Below are 20,186 nucleotides of genomic sequence, written 5' to 3'. Positions count from 1 at the left end.
ATGTATAGAAATAAATTTAGCAACCATTTTAAAAGTTAAAGACTTAAAGGCCTTACATACATAGCAGGAATGGGGAGGCATCCTACACATCCCCACAGTAGTAGGAGGTCCCACTATTCAAAAACTGAAAGTCGCTATTGATTTCTTAAATCATTAATAAAACAAGTTATATACATGCAGAGCTTTACTTCCTAGTCTTACAAGCTCAGTGAAATAAAGGTGTTCAAGATTTCCATTCATAGAAATGTGTCATTTTTGCAGCTGACCTTACCCTTGAAAGAAACCTGTAGCAACCTGATCCAGTAAGGTTAGGACAGGCAAAATAAAAAATTAGTATCAATACATTGTCAGCCTTCATTAAATTACCTCATCAAATTCTTCAGTCATTTTTCGGATTATTTCAGAATTCTGCATATGTCGGAACATCTCTGCTGTAACAACTCCTACAATGTAGATATTAGATTATTAGCACTTTTAATACGAGAGGTAGATGGCAGATGACATGCCTCCTCCTACAATGTAAAAATGATCCATTTTCAGCTAACCTACAGACTATACATATATTTTTAAAAAGTTACCCATTTTTTTATTTTAGCATCCATGTATAACAAGCACTTGGCACCAATACTCTTTCTTTTACACATATATATATATGTATATATGGGTTTTATTATTCTTCTTTTTCAAAAGTGTGTTTGTGTGCGTGTACACACACATCTACAATTTACTCATTCACTCGTATTCAGAAGCCAAAGATACTTGTGCCAGACCTCATCAGACGAGAGACTGAACTAATCTGAAGTGACCTTTCAGGACTCAAGATTCTAAATGGTATGAGACAATTTTCAACAGTTCTACTGCTACTTATTACCTTCTGTACTGTAATAAACACAGTGATTTCACGCAATTTCTATTTGCCTTAGCCTCAAATTGTCAGAGTGTAAATGGCGATATAAAAAACCAAATAGATGTCCTAAAGTTTACTGAAACTATACTGCAAAATTCATGACAAGGATCATCTCAGAAAGCATTAAAAGACTCTGTAGTTTTATCTGGTAACCATAATCAAAAGGTCACTGCTCTTGATGGCATGGACAACCTCTGAGGAATGATGGTAGCTTTCTGGAGATTTATGCGTGTTAGAAGTTTATCAGGAGAGAGATGAGCAGAACAAACGCTTGAGCGGAACAAATTATATCCAGTCCTACTCTATCAAGCACAGCGACACTGCAGGGTAAGTTACCTTCTTCTCTTCAAAAGGAGGTGAGGGGAAAAAGAATGGAGGACATGGAAATGAGGAAAGAAAATCAGAAAATAAAGAAGAAAATAAAATATGGAAATACAATCTTACTGTAGACAGGTTACCATGAAGCTGTCCCGTAATATCTTTTATATCAAGCATCTCTACAAAGGCTATGAAACAATCTTAAAACACTCAATGATAAGAAATAGATAAATACAAACTAGAATTCCAAGACTGAATAAGCTAAACTATCAATGTTAAAAGAAAGAGATGGTTTTCTGAAATAATAGCAGGGGCAGAGGAAGATGAAGTGTTAAGTATCAGTACTGCATTCTCTCTGGTATGAATACAAAAGGTTTAATCTACATTTTTAAATATAGTTTAATATTTCTAAACCTCCTGCTCCTACCTTCAGGAACACTACACCTTGACTACAAGAACCTAATAATGTAAACTAGCCACAGGCATGGAGCAGTCCTACAGCATATGTAGTACAAAAGCAAAGAATGAGAATCATATAATAATATTACTTAAATGGATGAGTAAACATTTCAGTATCTTACCTTTGCAGCCTGAACACTGAATAAAGAAGTTAATGAGATCAAGAAGTGCTATATCTCTGTCATGTTTGTATGACTCTATCCAGTCATCCACTACAGACTGAAAAGAAACAATTATAAAGGCACTTTTTAGTTTCCATAAATTGAAAACAGTGTTATTTAACTGCTTTCCAGTAAGTGATTCTTGTTCCTTCCAAAAATAACTTTAACTCTGTGGTTTTTTGATTAATACAGAACAAAATGTCTGAATGATCTTTACAGTCATAATATCAGTTTTGAAGAAAAGAACTCGTTTCATTCTATAAACATATACAAGTACAAAACTGACACCTAAACATAAAGCACAGGAATACCATATAGTCCTACAGCAACTTTTTTTGAGGAAGAATGCAAAAATAATTGGTATATTTTACAGAAGCAGGGTGGGGTTTTTGTTATTTTTGGTTCCCTGTCCCCCACACTAGTGATGCTTCTCAAAAGGTACTATTCAGGTCTTCAGTTCCAACAGCTACAACTCCCTATACTCTTCAAAAATGTTGCCACTTTGATGAACTGTGCTCCACGCACATACATCCATAATAGGATCAACAGCACTGCCCTAACACTGTGTGGACATTAATTACTCTGTATTCACCAAACCAAATAGGAACAAGAGCATTTTACTAAAAAAAAAAACCTTAACAGGAAGCAAATTATTAGGAAACCTGTGATAATAGTTTTGAGAAAACAGAATTTACATGCAATTATGTTTAAAACATCCATGTGTACAGTACAAACTGTCTACTGCAGAAGTCAAAAACATACATCATACAATTAATTTATTAACACAGGCACTGGAGACTCACTTTAGTATCAAGCTCTCAGTTTTGAGTTTTTTAATATGTTGATGCCCTGCTGTAAAAATCTATAGTCATCCTAAATAAAGAGAGATGATGGAATAGTTCAGAACTTCCAAAAGACAACTGGACTACGCAGCATCTCCAATGCTTCCTATCTGTACAGTTCTCAGTGCTTGCTCTCACAGGCAATAATGCTGTGAGGACAAAGAAAACATATTGCCAGGCAGAAAAATTTCTGAACAGACATATGGCTAAATCCCTTTTCCCTGAAGTTAAGATTGTTTATAGTATGATGCACAACTTTCACCAGCAAGATAAAAAGAATGAAAAACTCAAAGTGAAACTGTCATAGTCTTCCCAGTAGGAGCAGAACCTACAAACTAGTACTGATTTGACTGATCTGTGAGGAGGGGGGAAATAATCTGTGAAACATCTTAAATTAGGCTTATAAAGAAGGTCACTGTGCAAGAACAGGATAACGCTAGGAAAAGGACAAATAGTTCAGTTAGGCAGCCCTGTTTTCAGAATTTATTTATTTTAAAGAACCTCCAGCAAAACAGTAGTTTCTCAAAACATTTTGTCTCAGCGGATGAACCATCTCTTTTTGCCAGAGAACAGACACTAACTCAGAAGAGGGTATGGAACAGAATTTAAAATAAAATAAAATAAAAACTATTATCAAAATCTTTTCAGGTAAGCAAGCACTAAGGGCCACAGAGAAAACTTTTTACGCTGAGTGCTAAGTGGACTTCAGAAATACTTTGAGAATTTTTTTCTTCCTTCATTTTGACAAAAAATATTTACTAATATTCACTCTATTACCCAAGTATCAATTCCCCAATTCAACAGAGTAATCAGCCCTGGCAAAGGTCCATTTGCTCTTGGAAAGCAAAAGCTTTTGACTGTATATAATTTTTAACAGTTAAAAGGTCATGAAGATACAACCGTTGATAATCAGCTGAAAATGTAGCGCACACAGCAACAGTACGAAAAGTAATAGTTTTTCCACTCACTCTGAAATACGGCAGAATAAAACAAATGACAGAAGTATCAGAATTTCTCTGTGCAACTACATCAAAGTAGCCTGATCTTTTTAAAAAGTCTGAACCCAATTTCTGCCAAGGAATTCAGGCTTCAAGGATCCCAGCTCTAATGCAGGAGCCTGTAAATCTTGAGAGAACTCCATATAGACCCAGCTTCCTGCATCTGTATCAGGGAAGCTGTAAACTCTAGATTTTCAATCCCAAAGATAGTCTTTCTTCCAGGCTGCTGAGGAGTCACATGAGTGAGTCAGCAGGAAGGCTTCATGGCTGACCGGCTTACACTTTAACTCTCTCTCCACTGGAAGATTCACACAGTCAAGCAAATGCTTTACTGATTTAACTGAATTTAAAAAAAAAAAAAAAAGTGCTAAATTTCTTAATAGACTGACTTCAGTCCTATTAATAAATGCAGTGGAGACAGTGCCTAATGCGGAAACTTCTAACAGGTTACAATTTCCTGACCCAAATTCCACCCAACTAGAGTGTTGCAATATACATTAGCCAAGTCAACTTAGGGCAAATTCAAAGAGTAGCCCTTAAGCTGTAGCTAGTGATTCTACTTTGGGTGGAAGAAGAGACGCAATTATTTGCTTTCAGATAATCTAAGCTCTGGGAGCGTTACAAACTACAGATTTCTTGTTAAATTCTATGACAACTATAGGCATAAACTACATTTGTATTTAGTTACAACCACACAAAAAGGACTTCAAAGTCATGAAATCTAAAATAACCTTCATTCAGGATACTGAAAATTCACTTCGAATCACAGTTTGAATTTCTTCATTATATATGTGATTATTCATGCCTGACATTTAGAAATGAAAAATCAGTTCATTCAAATTCAAACCTTAACAATGCAAAACCACTTTTTTTTAAAAAAAAATCTTAAACTGGAACTAAAAACCTTAAATTGAAAAAAAAAATTTACTTTAAGCTTCATTTTATTAAATCATATGTACAGGAAAATAGTTATATTTAAATTGTACAGAAGTCATAGAGATATCCCAAGTCTTACCTGCATGGCACTCTTGCCCATTTTAACTACCTCAAACAGCATCATGTTTTCCACACCATTCTGTTGGTGATGTCCATTCATCCGATTCGGACCACCAGGTTTCCCTCCTCCGTTTCCACTTTTCCCCTTCTCTACTGGTCCTTTTTTTCCTTTTTTACAGGTCTGCAATCACACGTACAAGAAGCTTTAACTGGGCATTATGTAGTAATTAAAAAAACCCCAAATTACTATTTATACCATGACAACTATATACAAGGCCTTTTGTTTTCAGGAAGCAGATTTAAAATCCAAAGTTGAGAATAATAGCTGATCCTGACTGATATAAAGACCAATGAGAATTCTACAGGTTCCATTTCCTCCTTCCCTCATTTAAAATCTTCTAGCAACTAAAAATGTGATTAGTGATACTGTATGACATCACGATTTTTCTCGTGTTTAAATTGTAAAATAGATTATACAGATTTTATTTAAAACAGCTATGGCAATTCCCTTAACACATCACAACACCCCTCTGCAATTCATTAACCTTTTGTTTTTTAATTTGAGCACATGTTGGCAAGTGGGAGTGAGGAAGAGCAGACAGGCATCTTTGTATTTGATTCCCCAAATCAAGTATGATTTACAGAAAGAAAGAAGAAAAAAAAAGAACGTAAACAAAAATTAAACATCTGTTTTATAAAACTATCTATCACCACTTCTCAATAGCTGGGCGCCCTGTACCGGTACAGGTACATGGAGCGCCCAGTGAAGTGGGCACAGCCGGCGCGCAGCAGCCTGCCAGCAGCGAAGGAGCCGCATGCGGTGGGTGCCAAGCTAGTGAGAAGGCAAGAGCCACCCAGGCGGGGAGGGAGAGCTGCCTGATGAGTGCAGAGAAGGGCTATTAATTGGGTTTAGACCTCCCTACTTTGGTAGTATAACCTCCTGTCTGCAACCTATTTAAAAAAAACCATTTTAATTAAATTATTGGTTTCTGTTCACTTTTCAAATGAAAAGAGATCCAGAATTAATGACACCAACCAAAAGAGTCTGTACTAGCACCAAATTTAAGTATAGCATGGAACACATGCAGAGAGACTAATCAAATCAAAGCTAATCTTTCTCTCCCCCACCTCCCTTATGTCTTCACAGCACTAAGGAAATATGCAAATACGCAAGATGAAGCCTTTCAATGCAAACACAAATACGAACACTCTCACAGAACACTCATATTTTCAGAAAATATTCCTAGCTCATTCAGCTTCAAAGCAAGCACTGAACTCTTCAGTTCGTAACAGTACAAGTGTTTCCGCATCCCTATAAACCAAACATACTTTTCCTTTGCCTTGTTTTTGGTTTTTTCCTTCAATATCCTCAAAGTCTGTATCAGAAGAGAAGTGTGTTTCAGACTCCCTGCAAGGATAAAAAGACAAACCATTTACACATTTAGTCAGAAACATTTTTAAATATACTACATAAAGTCACATTATGCTCTCAGTCCAGTAAGTCAACTCAAGCAGAAGAAAAAAGCAGTCTCATTAAAGTCTACTGCTGAGGAACAGATCAGAGCATATCCTCATGCCCACACCCTACCATGACACCTCCAAGCAATTTACCTGCAAAGAAAGCCATACAATAAGGTTAAAAGATGTGAAGGTGGGTAGAAAATAGCAACAGATTGGGAACCTTGCTTTTGGCACATGACAAACATTACATCATCTCAAAAAGCAAAGAGCACTATAAATATCTGCCACAAATACTTAAACAAAACAAAATAAAAGAGAGGGGGGAAAAAAAAACAATAGGAAAAAAAAGAAACCATCAGCTTCCCTCAAAACCAAAGTGTCTCAGCAGATCTCTTTGTGCTGTTAGAAACTAAGTAGTTAAAGAGGCATGCACTTATGTTGAAAGGTACAGGGAAAAAAAGTTCAGGTGAGGCTCCTCCATCAAAAAGATAACCTGTAGTTCTGTTTAGGCTTATAAGGTAAAAAGATGTTAAACAATATACAAACTTTCTCATTTGTTTAATTTCCTACATCACTCAAATATGCTGCATCGCTATACAAACCCTTTATTGCCAAGATTGATGGGAGGGTGGTGGTGTGTGACATCACCTGAATTATTAATAGAGAATACTTAGCTTATACATTCTCTATTTCTACCTTTCCTGCAGAATACAATATAATGATGCTACTACATCTTGTTTTAACACATACATGCAGTACAATGAATTCCAGCTGTTATGATAAATTTCTGATACACACTTCCTGATTCAATTAGCAATGCAATCATAAAGATGACCAGGGGGCACAGGAGATCCATTCCTATGTATTTATTTATAACATTCTAAAACAACACAGAAACTTAAGGTCTCTCACTATTGCAAGTGTCTGAAAGGAGCTTTCTGCCTTTTAACATGTATTTTGCTATTTCTGGACTGAAAAAGTCTCACACCTAGGGTGGAGGGAAGAAAAAGGTGAGAAATATTTTTTTCTTCAAAACTTCATAGGTGTTCTTATTTTCACAGAAAAAGAACAGAACACAAATTCCAAACATTTCACTAAGCAATGAACTGTACCAACAGAGTAAAAAAAACAAAACAAAAAAAACACAACAAAAAAAACCCACAAACATTATAAACACCTGTAAAACCAGTATTTCATATTAAATCATCTTCCAATTTACCCTTATTTCTCATTAAAAGATAAAAAAAACCACACAAACAACCTCATTGATACAAAACCACATCTTTGTATCTTTTTAGATGTTATACCAATTCAATCTATTTCAATAGCCTGTTGAAATGTATTCATGCCAATTTCTTGACAATTAAAAGGTGAGGAACTGGATTCTTTTGATCTGCTTAAAATAATCACTTTATTTCTCTGTCCAAAATGTATTCTATACCAAATTTTAGATCTTGGAAATACAAATGTCTGTTTCTTAAAAATTGCAGGAAGACTAGAGAGCTAATAAAATGATGTCAAAAACACCAAGGAACTGATGTCTGAGGGAAGCCAAGACTGCCTTTAACTAAAGCATCTGGCATTAGGTATTTAAAATATTAGGCAACTCGCCCCAGTTATTATGGGCAAATACCTCAACTACTTCCTCTCTCTCTAAAGAGGCTTTAATGAAGAAAACTTTTTTTGGTATTCCTAATCAAAGAGCTTCTTATTCAAACATTTTGAACGACAAAATCCTGAGAAGTACATCACATAAACAAAAGAGTGTCTGCCACAATGGCTTAGCAAAGTTTAAACACTGATTTTAAATAATTAAGCACTTCTAAAATACTTATCTTAATTACTGCTGAATACTCAAGGAAGAATTCAAACAATGCTTTATCAACATCTCAATAGGAAAAAAATCTAGAACCCTATTCCTTCATTTTGTCTCCAAGAGAAAACCAATCATATGTATTACCACTAAGAAGATCCAGTACATTTAAAAATGAAACTACAAATTCTTAAAACACTTACTGAAGGAGAGTAAAATCAGTTGGTATTTCTGGAGCTGCTATCATTTCTTTATCATCTTCTGGAACACCACTGTATTAGAAAGATATTCAAAAACCAGTCTGAAGTTCAAGCTTACTTTTCTTTCTTCCTTTGTAGGGGACAACTTCTATAATAAAATAAATAAATAAAGTGAAAATTTTTCCACATATGAAGGGGTAAAGAAGTTTGAAACATAGAAAATTTAGATCACACACCACCCTCTGTCTCCAACCAAGTGTTTTCCTGTTTAAAGATTTTATATTTTTGACTCCTCCCATGATCTTACTACAAAGTACCTCCACAAATGTTAAAGCATCAAAGTAAAATACAATAGAGAAACATTTGGGGGGGGGGGGGGGGGGGGGGGGGGGAACCAAACATTTTCTGAATAGGATGAGCAAACTGGAATGGTTTTCATTAACACCTTGCAAGTAATAGCTTTTATTTCTAAATCTATACTAGATTTAAGTTTGAACTGTAACACCATGCACTGCAGAGCCCAGACTTACCAACACTAGGATATTTCTGGTTAACCAAATCAAAACGAGATTTGATGTTAAATTTAAAGCACAGTACATGTACATTTTAACGACACTACATATATCAGCTTTGTATCTCCAATTTGTAAACCTCCAGGTCATTTTCCATAAAGATAAGCTCTTACAACAAGTTCTTATAACCCGCTGTTTCACAACTCCCTGCCTTCCAGAGCTGATAAACTAGGCTTACAACAGTTTTAATATTTAAAGCATTTGACAAGACTCTAAGAATATCAAGGAATATAATACTGTCCACGTTATAAAGAAAAACATCAGAAACAGCACAGTATTTTATCAAGAAACTAAGATTATGAAATACTTGCTTTTCAATTTGATTATAATATTGCCACATATTCATAAATTTTGTTATTTATCGAATTTTCTTATGTTTAAGGGGAAAAAAACTCACTGGATACTTCAAATACAAGATGTAACCATGCAGGCTGAAGTTTTCTATGTCAATTGTCTGCCCCAGGCTAACTTTTATACGATTAAATTAAGAAAGCATAATGTTCAGGTATTTTAAAGATACAATTGCAAGGAGAAAAACCTTCAGAGTCAGTCTGCTGACTCTAGAGCTTGCTGGTGTGATTAGGTACTTGAGGGAAAGACTCAATTTTGGCATGCTAAGCACATGTTGCTTGATGTCTGGTAGCTGTGCTTCAGAGACTGCATTTCAATCGAGCATGTAGATAGAGGCCATGCATTTCTTCTCCTGCAAGTGCTTATTCTGAATGCTAGGGGCCACTGTAGCTTCCAGAATTCAGAGAGCTGAGAGAAACCATAAACCCTGAACTTATTATGTTCTCTTTCTTCACAGTTCACACATTCCACCAGAGCGGAAAGAAATAGTGGCAAAAATAGAGGAGGTTCAAGATAGGCTGGTGAATCTCAAGATAGTCTGCAACTACTAAAGCGTGTTCCATCCAGAACACAGTAGAAGATAAAAAGCTTCAAAACCATTGCTGCACACGACCAGTGCATTTCATCCTTTCCTGCTCCATTTATACACTCTCTTTAGCAAACAATCATTCACGGGCAGGGTAACATCCTCTCCACAGACATTTATCTTTGTAGGCTCTGCTGTTCAGCATCACCTGATTCAATTCTCCAATAAAACAGGCAAAATATACCTCAAGAATTTTCTCCCCTGGATTATCAAGTTAAACTGGTTCAACAGCAGGTATCCAGAGCCAATGCATGGGAAACGAGCAAGGGAGGGAAGAGTAAAACTCCCTTCTTTGGTGGCAAGGAGCTATTATAACATCCAGGCTGGCTGTAAAACTATATGTGCAGTTGGTGACGTATCAAAATGCTCTACACTTTGGACTTTTTTTTTTTTTTTAAAAGATTTGCTGTGCTTCCTGTCAGCAACTTGAACTTGGAAAAATACCACAGCACACTTCAGTGCCTTGGTCATCAGAGGGAAGAAAAAAAAAAAAAAAAAAAAAAGAAAAAGAAAGAGATCCAGCCACACAAGTCCTTTTTGGGGCACGCTTGTGATTCAGTTCCAGTGCAAAGCAAAGATGCAAACTTCAAAAACCACACTGCTCAGTTTCAAGTTCAACCTGTCTATCAACATGTTGTAATTTGACTTTTTCTAGTTTACATTTTTCAATGTTGAGAACACATCTACTGAAGTGACAATCAGGATGCTTACATGCAAATTTTGTATTATGGCTCATTAGTACTACCTATTAACAATACTAAAATTACCTACTCCATAAAATTTGAAAGTACAAGAAAGCAAGTTAACCACTTGTTCATGGAATTAACACATTTTTAGCTCCTTTTATGAAAAGCAATCTATGGTCCTATACAATTTTGCAAAAATTCTCAATAAAGTTTCTTACAATCACAGAAATACTTTGAAGAAAACAATTACTAACAAAACTATGAAAAAGGATGGGTAAATGATGAAAGTATATATTCTCTACATCAAGCAAGTCAAATAAATCACTTGACAAAACTAGCTGGCTGCAGTTTATACCAACCTGAACTTCTTGTAAGAACCATTCATCTTAGTACAAAGAATAAAGCATGAAAGAAAACATGGCATTGTTTGCTCAGAATCACCTCATAACATGGGAAAGAAATATCAAGTTCTTGCTAAATGCTGAAGCACTAAGCTACTAAGATTTATGTTTCAAGAATTGTTTTTCTTGAAGGAAGAGGAAACTTGGCCCTCATGAGTGCAACTGTACACTGGTATTATGGAAAACAGTAGCTACAGATTAATGCCTTGCAAGGATGTATGAGGTAAGACTGTAAGGGATCTCCAGCATGAAGCTCAAACTTCAGCAATGACCAAAAAACCTCTCGCATTTGTCCCAGTAAAGGATAGTTTTAAAAGATTTACATACATCCAGAATATGACACGGACTTTCGATTCTCAAGCAGCACGGTCAGCCCAGCCCTGCACGCCCTCTCTGGCAGTGGCCAACAGAAGCTGCCCAAGGAAGAACACATTTGCTTTGATCTTATCACCGATGTTTTCCCTGAATACCTTCCCGGCATCCAGAAATAACTCAGGGATTTTTTCAGCCATAGATGCTGTCCCTGTATTTTATAATCCCTTATCAATATTTTTTCCATTAATATTTCCAATTACTTTTTGAACTCAATATTCAGCAGCGATGGTATTCCACACAAGAACTCCCACAGCCAAACTCCATACTACCGAGAGTCATGTTCTTTACTTTGAATTTATCACTTCCCAATTCTATTTGATGTTCTCATTTTGGTATGGGCAAAGACTGGCATTGGTCATTGCCCGTTATCCTTGATCTCAGTAAATGCCTTCTGGAAATTCAAGACTACTGCCAGCCATGGCTTCTTCACGCACACACTTGATGACTCATTCAAAGCACCCAGTTTGGGAAGTCAACGAGAAAGTAAAACGGTCCATATAAGCATCCTACCAGAACTTTTTAAATATACCAACTTCATCACAGTGCAGTCTGAAAAGAGGAAAGGAAATTCTTGCACATGCCATTCTAAACAGAGTGAAAGTCTATCTTATCTATTAAATGTGCTCCAATAAGCAGATTATTTTAATAAATTAAATGTAACCTGAAGTGCATCATAAAAAGCAGCTCTTTTCAGTTTCTTTTTTGCACATTCACAGAATTCCAACTTTAATTTTCCCAAGCAGAGACTGAAATCTCTCAAGTCTGTGAAAACTCTCCGAAGTCACTCAACTTTGTGAAGTCATAATTAAATTATTAACTATAAAAAGAAAATGTATCCTGCTGAAAGATCACAAGGTGGAGCTCTAGCCTAAAGCTAACTGAAGAAACTCCAAAAGACAGGTCATCCAGAGGTTGACCTAGTTATTTCTATGCACTAAACTTCATAATAGATTGCTAAAACTGCAATAATATTGTAGCACATTTCCTTGAGATTTCTATTTAGATTACATAAAGACACCAGAAGATTCCTGCATCTTTTCTGAAATAAATGCATATACGTTTGATTCAATGACTCTTCCAAAGATAGAAATGCATACAGCTGCTGTAGTACAACTAGTCTCAATATTTAGTTTTCAAAAGCAAGCAGAAGAATTTCAAAATACATTTTAATAGCAGAAATAATGTATCCCTTTATTGTACCTTGCCATTTAAAATTTTGCTAACAAAATCTTAATGAACTAAAAAACCACTGGAACAACGGAAGTAGCCCAGGAACACTAATCATACATAATGTTGCCAACCCTAAATGTAAGAGGAGTTTCTATTTAAAATAATTTGACTGATAAAACCAAGAGCTAAGCATGAAACACTATAAAGAACTCAAATGTGTCTTCACTGAAAACCAGATTTAAATTTTAAAACGTTATTTTTCCCTAATACATGAATAATTAATTTAGGTATGGCTGTGATTAACTCAGACATACTGGCCAGATGTCGAGACCTGGCAAAAGTTGACAGAATTCACCAGCACAATTCACACACTAACACATATACAATCAGCCGCTGCTGAGTGCTGCCTGTGCTCTCACTATTTCTACTACATGCACAAATAGGCTAAACAAACATTAATATAATTCAGCAAGCAGCCTTTGTTTAAGGAATACGCATATATATACACACACACAAAATACAAAGAATCACAAGCTCTGTCCCAGAAGCTTGTGTTTCATACACTTGCGTAAATGCAGTATTACTTGGTGAGCTCACAGCCAGGTGTTTCAGGTAGGTGGCTTACGGTTTGGGGTAGGTTCCCCTTTTTCTTCTTGTTGTTGTTTGGCTTCTATTATCTGGAGGTTTTATCTGGAGTAAAGCAGTTACCATTTTTCTGGGCAGGACAGAGATGGAAAGTTTAAAAATGGCTACATTGGCAGGACCAAGATTTTAGAAATGTGGGATGGCTGTTCAGAGATGTATTGATTTTTTCCTGTAATTCAGTTAATCACTTGTAAAATCCAGTACCTCACTTTCTTAATTCAGAAAATCAGAACTTCTACAATTGCGATGCTGAAGTGTGTGGCTAAAGTTCATCCCTGAATTATTTATCTATCCATGAATGAGAGATGCTGATGCTTCAGAACCAATTATGCAGCAGCAACAGCTAAAATGCTAGTGAGGTAAAATTTAAATAAAAGATCACAACTATGTCCAATATTTTCCCTTAACTATTTTAGAAGAGAAAGCTGTTACGCCACTCACTCTTTTTCTGAGAGACTAGAATATGTCTAAACTTTTGTTTTATAAAATAAGGTTTGGTTGGTTGTTTGTTTGTTTTCCCCCCAAATAAGTATGCTGCTTCATATTACTTTTGCATTCAATCTTCATAAGTGGATTTTTAAGCAAGATTTGGAGCAACTGCATGACATTCCCTACAGGCCTGAAAGAGTTTGTCATTTCTACGTGTGTGATTTCTAATGTTACACAACCTAGTATTTCAGCTGCCAATAAGCTTTAAAGCAATTCTGTAATTTGAGTAAAATACAGAAAACACACTTCAAGTAGCACTCTGTATTGTAACAACTGTGCTTTAACACGATTCAGTTATAACCATATCAGCAGTTTTGATCATATTATGATAGCATAATCAAGACTAAACTGAACAATAATGCAATTAATAGCTTTAGATGTGTGGTTATTTTTGTGTTGTATGTTTAACAAATGAGTCTTGTAATTCCTTTACAAGAAGTCCTGAACTAGACATCATCAATCTACATTCTTCCGTGCTTACCAACAGAGACATGGTCTGTGTACACAATAACAGTTCATGGTGCCAAAGTCACTGAACAGTTAACTCTCCAACAAAGAATCTAAATGACCTAATTTATACAGGTCTTATCTTTTCAGACTCTTTGTTCACAATTTATTTTTTCCTAAACTTCCAGCTCTTACACTCCCTCCGCACCACCTCTGTCCACACATCTCTCTTTCTCTTCATCTTTCAAAAAATGAAAAAGCAATGTTACAGTGGCTGTTGATATTATGCCATCACACTACCATTTTTATTCCCTGGCCTGCTCTTTATTCAATTTTTATAGTATTCGCTCTTTAGTTCATGCAACAAGTCTGCCGATAAAGTGGGAAAGAGCCATCTCATAAGATGCTTTTCTGACACTGTGGGCTGCTGCTGAAAGCAGTGGTCTTCCTTCCCACTCCCCAAACACACAGGAAAGTTTCTGCTCCATTCTAGCACGCAAATGAACCAGTACCAAGCAAATTATGAAAATAAAACTTTCCTCCCCCCATGATTAGCTCTCCATTGGATCAGCCAACTGAATCAACTCCTCCTGCAGCCACACAAGTCCCTAGATGAAGTACTGGAGGCAGCTGAACTTGACCTCTTTACAACAAAGCCAACGAGGAGCTTTGCCAACGGCAGTGCATCACCAGGAGAGGCAGAGCTCTGCTGCGATGCAGGACCACGTACATCGAAGAGAAGTGGCAAACCAGAGTCCTTGCATACCTACTGCTAATATTCCTCCCCTTCCCTTGGGAGGGGCCACAGACAACAGCCAAGGGGAGAGGCAGCCCCGTGGGTACGCACCTAACCTGTGACCCACGCGTCGCAGGCAGACACCATGTTCTACCTCTAAATTCATCAGGCGCCTGCCCAGTATTAGCTGTCTCCTTCTCAAAGCATTCTCCTTACTCCTTTTTCACATACATTTCACATTTTTGTTATATCGCAGACTGCGCATATCCCTACATCATCATTTGCTTCTTACCAGCCTTCAGCGGAGAAGCCCCATTACCAGCTGATGGTGACCGCCAGAGCCCGAGAAGGAGACCAGCCAGGAAACAGCCAAGCACATGGAAACATAGGTCCCCAGAGGTAATGCACACATCAGTAAACCGAAAGCAAAATTTGTTTTCACAGTTTAACGCTGTGAAAGCAAAAGCTTAAACAGGCTTTATTTTTGGGGAAAAAAAAAAAAGGTGGGAAAAAGATTTAAAAAGCATACAAAAAAGTCAGGCTAAAAATCTAAAGTTTATGCTTTACAGCAAGTTTAGAGACTTGAAAAGTAAATAGCATACAAGGACCTCTGTATCATCCTAATAACTCTGCTAACCTCAACTTCACCATCAAACAGTCCCCCTCTCGTTAAAAGTGTTTTTTGGACGTCTGCTATTTTTTTATTAAATAAATACGTGGAACAACTATTATGGAAGGAAAAGAGCTTGCTACAGTGCTTCACAGTCACAGGATTACTCATTAAAGTACCATTAATAACATCAGTATCTTTAATGCAGTAAGTTAAATACTATTTTGAAATAGAAATATACTGTTATGGTTTGAATCACTTGAGGTTTTTATATTGTTATTTAGTAATTTACACTATCCAGTAAAATGAGGGTTTAAGCCAATTGATATAAGCATTACAAAATACTGAAAAATTAATCAACTGTACAATAAATGCAACTATTACCCTTATTAAAGAAAAAATACCTACCTTACTCTCTAATTATTCCACCCAACAGTATTCCTGAGCTTTGCTAAAACCCACCTGAAATTCCCATACATCTTTAAAATGGTTTCATTTTTGATGTCTTTTTAAAAAAGGTAAAGGTAAGATAACAAAAGTGGAAGTTACACCTCATTGTGTCTGTCATATCTTTCCCTGCCAAAAGAGAGATGGCTTCCAGATGTTGCAGTCTGACTGTGTAGAAAATGAGGCTCTTGGGAAGAATAAAAGCCAAGCCAGATGACAACCAAGATTTTAAAAAAAAAAAAAAAAAGCCAGATATGCCTACTTAAACAAAACAAAGGAGGAGTACTAGTTCATTTATGATACAAGGCAAGCACACCTCCCAGCTACCTAAATGCCCTACGTGTCCAAGCTAAACTACAGAATAGATCAATACGCCCCTTCACACGCTGACTTTTCAAAACTTTGCACATCCCCTCAAAATTTTGGTTCTTGTAAAAGCTAGGGATGAAGATGCACACGCGCCACCCGCAGCAAGCAGGTAACCAGCCACACAGTAAAAGCCTAAAACAGAATTAGCATTGTTCAAACGTGCAGCCAACAGCAATGAACTACTTCAGCACACACGGCAGAGGTAGAGTTTTCCAACCGACAAGGTAACCCATCTGGCAAGTTCTAGTTTTTGTTCTTCCACTGATCAATGTGAGCCTGCAAGTTGCCTCGCTTTATAGGAGCCTCAGCTTCCTCTCCTACCATATAGATTTTCCTCTTTGAAAAGTCCAGGCCACCCAGGGCTTTGTGCCCAAAATTCTGCTTTTCTAAGAACAACTGCATTTAATTATAAATTCTGGACGGTGGGCTACACAGTACATACCACAATAGCATCAGCTGCTACTATAAGATACGGTCAACATTAGATGACTAAAATAAGGGAAAACCTCATAAAATAAAACTACCAAAGAGTGGAAAGTAAAATCTCTCAAGCACTTCTCCCAGAGTCAGCTCCTATCAGCCCAGGTCATAGTGCACTTTGGACAGTCCTTTGAAAAGCCCACTGTACTCATGTGCACTGTGATCCCAAGTCTTCTAAGATAAGATGAAAAAAGGAGAACCAGCTCAGTTCCGTGTTTTGTCAGCTGAGACCCACCAGAGTTTATTAGCTGAAGCTTCACACTACATAAAAATGGTTGAACTCCTTCCAGACAATAACTAAAGAGACTAAGTCCCGCACAGAAACAAACAGAAAAGAGTATAAGCACAAGTCAAACCGCATTAGTCTTAACTGGATCTTTAAAATAATTTAAAAAAAAAAAAAAAAAAAAGGGCGGGGGAGTGTAAGAATGCTTCATGCTCCGTTCCATCCTGCTTTCCTCCCCATCACTAGCCCAGCTCTTTCTGTAACAGGCCTGGACTGCAGATGGGGCATCGCTCTCCGGATTCCCTATGGGCCACCTGCAGGAACGCGGCTGCTCTGCACCCCAGTGCAGGGTGGGCTCCTCTCACCCTCTCAGTCGGGTGACTACTGTCATCAGTCTCATAACAGCAGTATAAAACTCTATTAATAGTGATGCTCCAAAAGCTGCCATTACCTTGGTGTTTGTGTAAACAATCAAGAGCAGCTGTCCATCCTTCCCTGGCTCAAATGAAAATCTATGCCACCAGAAAGGAAAAGGAGTATTTAAGAAAAAAAAGGAATAAATATTGTGCCGCGTCCAAACCAAGCAGTATGACAGCTAAAACCTAAGCCTTTCATAAGTGGATTATGGCTCCTTCAACAATCAATCTAAATAACCATCCTTACAAAATAAAATTCAAGCAACTACTCATGTATGCAAAAGTTGGCTTCACCTCTAAAATAGAAGAAATAAAGATAAAAACCTTGTTATCTTTCATTAAAAAGTTACCTCCGCAATTCTGCCAACCTCAGAACATCTGTGCTCCATATATACTCAGCCATAACTTAGAAGATTCTTAATACCCAACATTTTGTTCTTGTTCTCCCTCATAACATTTGGGCTAAAATCCCAATTGGTTTGTTCGGAGGTTTGCAGCACTGAATACTAATTTTATATGAAACAGCAGTTGTGATGTGCATGGCTTTCCCCCACACACAATTTAGAGAACTGAATATATCCACAATGCAGAATGCTAATAATCTATTAATGAATTCATTACCAGATGAAAAAAAATACATACTATCATCACGAAGTGTAAAAATCACCCTCTCTTTCTCTTTCGTTATTCGTCCTAAAACAGAGCCCTCTTAAAAGAATTTTGTGGGAGAGATGACTGGTGCTGAAGCCTCATGTATGGAGACCTAGAGTTAGCTATTGACATTCATTAAACATCCAGAGGAAACCAGCATGGCCACTCGTATACATCCTAAGAACACTGCAAAAATATTGGCATTATTCAAATCAATAAGTTCTTTCAACTCTGTAATTGCTTACTTGTGGCAGGTAACTAATTATGCCAGCTGGGAGAGCTACAATATGCTATGCCTGTTTTATGAAGGCTAACATGAAGGAAAAGTATCAAACCCAGTTTTTTTAGAGACCAAACTCATTTTATTAAGTAAGCTGACAAATAATGATAAACTCTTGATGTGTATAAAATATTCTGAAGCAAAGGTTAGTGAGACTTGTCCTTTTGAAAGTATCTTCCTTTCTAAGTCTCTCAAATGCTGTGCATTAGGCACCATAGAGACACAAGAGCATCCATTCCACACAGATCTAAAATACGAAACGTACAGCTTGTTAAATCAACCAAAATTAAACCTTAGGTTTCTTCATTTAATCTAAAAAGAAAAAAAAAATCAAGAACCTATTCACTTACATGTTTGTTCTTGAGTAAATTCATCACGTAAATCTAGTAGCTCCCTCCTCCTTCAAAAGGCAGTTGTAGCCTATAGCTAAATTTATGTTTTGTTGAAAATTTACTGGTCGCATTATGCAAGTATCAGAATTTGTAGTAAATATTTTACTTGGGCAATGTTCAATGCATAGAAAGTATTTTTGAAACTATCACTTATTAGGTCAGCAACGCAGTAGAAGCTGTTGAGATGAAGTAGTTACTTTCATCCTCTTTTTCCTGCTTTTTCTTTTTAAAAGAAGGAAGGAAAAAAAAAAGAAAAAAAAAAAGCAGTAGTGCCAGATGTCTCTTGAACAAGCTACATGTGCTATGATTCCTCCCCCTTCCCCCACTCCAGGAGAGGCATTCTGGAATGGGGTGTACCCTACAGCATCAGTCAGCTGCATTCAGAGAATTGCCCCATACTCTTGGCATCGCATGAAACCTGCAGCATATTTCCAGGACTCTGAGGTACCAGCCACTTACTAATACCCTCACCTCCAGCAGATGAAACAAGTCTCACATGCTACATGCTGGGTTTTTTTTTCTTTTTCTTCCTTACAGCTGAGACAAAAATGCAATCTTGGGCATAAATCAAGAATTCAAGCTATTGGTTTTTTCCATATGTTAAGCACAAAAAGAACCTCCTTTTATTCATCATAGTTTACTAGCTCCTCTAATACAAGACATACCAACAAACCATTTTCATCTGCTAAAAGTTAGTTGGTAAGCATATATAAGATGTAAAATAACATTTAATTGCAGTGTTGACTGTTTACAGCAGCTATATTTTCATTTATCACAAGTATTAAACTGCTGGATGATGTGTGGCAAATTCAGATAAATTTACTGCTGGACAAACGTTTCTTAGGACTCTTAACAGGCTGTTACCCAGGGGGGGAAACTTAACCAGATCAAATATTAGCATTTCATTGAGAAAAAAGAAAAACAAAAACCAAACAACAACAACAACAACAAAAAAAGAGGACAAGTTTTCACATTTCATATGCTCTGGTTTACAGTCAGATCTATTAATGACAGCTCATCCTCACTGACAATTAAAGCTAATATTCTGAACTGCAAACAGGGAGGACTAAAGAGCTGACAGCCCCCATTTTGCTGACTTTTGTTACACGAGTGGTAACCTCCAACAGAGGGATGGAAAACTCGCCGCTGCCACGGCAGAAGTCACCAGAGCACAGCTATCAAAACCTATAGTTGTCCAACAATTGCATGGAAAAATGCTTCAGTCACTCACTATAGTTTCAGCTTTTAATTTATTATCTGAACTGTATCATATTCTTGTGGTTTTCAGCTGATGATCATATTTGATTTACCAGTTTGAAATTACCTCTAATTATTAAAACAAGAATTGCCAGATTGCAAGGGCCATATCTGTCACCACGTCTTCCCCAACAACTGTGGTTTCATAATTAACTGCATTCCTACTCTCAGCACAGGTTTCTCTTCCTCTGTTTTGTACCAAATACATATCTGCCATCTCCCCACACTCAAATCAGAAACAGGTAACTCAGCTGTTGAGAACACACCACACTGAAGTGTACAGGGCTTTTGCAGTCCTACTGTAGTTTCTCTGACTTTTCTCAGTAAATAATAATTCCAACTATTTTCAGCAGTTGGACAGAAGAGGCATTATTTAACAAAGGCAATACCTCTTTCAGATTGCTTTGGTCTTTCTACTCCATTTTATGTTGTACGATGATGTAAT

The 20,186-nt window shown here is 36.8% G+C and overlaps 1 protein-coding gene across 3 annotated transcripts in view; it reads right to left on the bottom strand.

Annotated features, from left to right (window-relative positions):
* The window catches only part of STAG2 (STAG2 cohesin complex component), a 78,068-nt gene that overhangs the window by 33,854 nt on the left and 24,028 nt on the right, over positions 1–20,186 (bottom strand). For all 3 annotated transcript variants that reach the window (XM_068412151.1, XM_068412149.1, XM_068412152.1), the window contains exons 2-6: positions 8,159–8,303; positions 6,011–6,089; positions 4,701–4,862; positions 1,807–1,903; positions 367–443 (exon numbers count right to left, since the gene is read on the bottom strand). In XM_068412151.1, coding sequence (XP_068268252.1) covers positions 367–443; positions 1,807–1,903; positions 4,701–4,862; positions 6,011–6,089; positions 8,159–8,202 — 459 coding nt within the window. In that variant the 5' untranslated portion in view covers positions 8,203–8,303. The remainder of the gene's footprint in view (positions 1–366; positions 444–1,806; positions 1,904–4,700; positions 4,863–6,010; positions 6,090–8,158; positions 8,304–20,186) is intronic.

This window comes from Nyctibius grandis, chromosome 13 (assembly GCF_013368605.1).
Source record: "Nyctibius grandis isolate bNycGra1 chromosome 13, bNycGra1.pri, whole genome shotgun sequence".
Classification (NCBI taxonomy): domain Eukaryota; kingdom Metazoa; phylum Chordata; class Aves; order Nyctibiiformes; family Nyctibiidae; genus Nyctibius; species Nyctibius grandis.
This window is presented reverse-complemented; position numbering and strand designations above follow the sequence as displayed.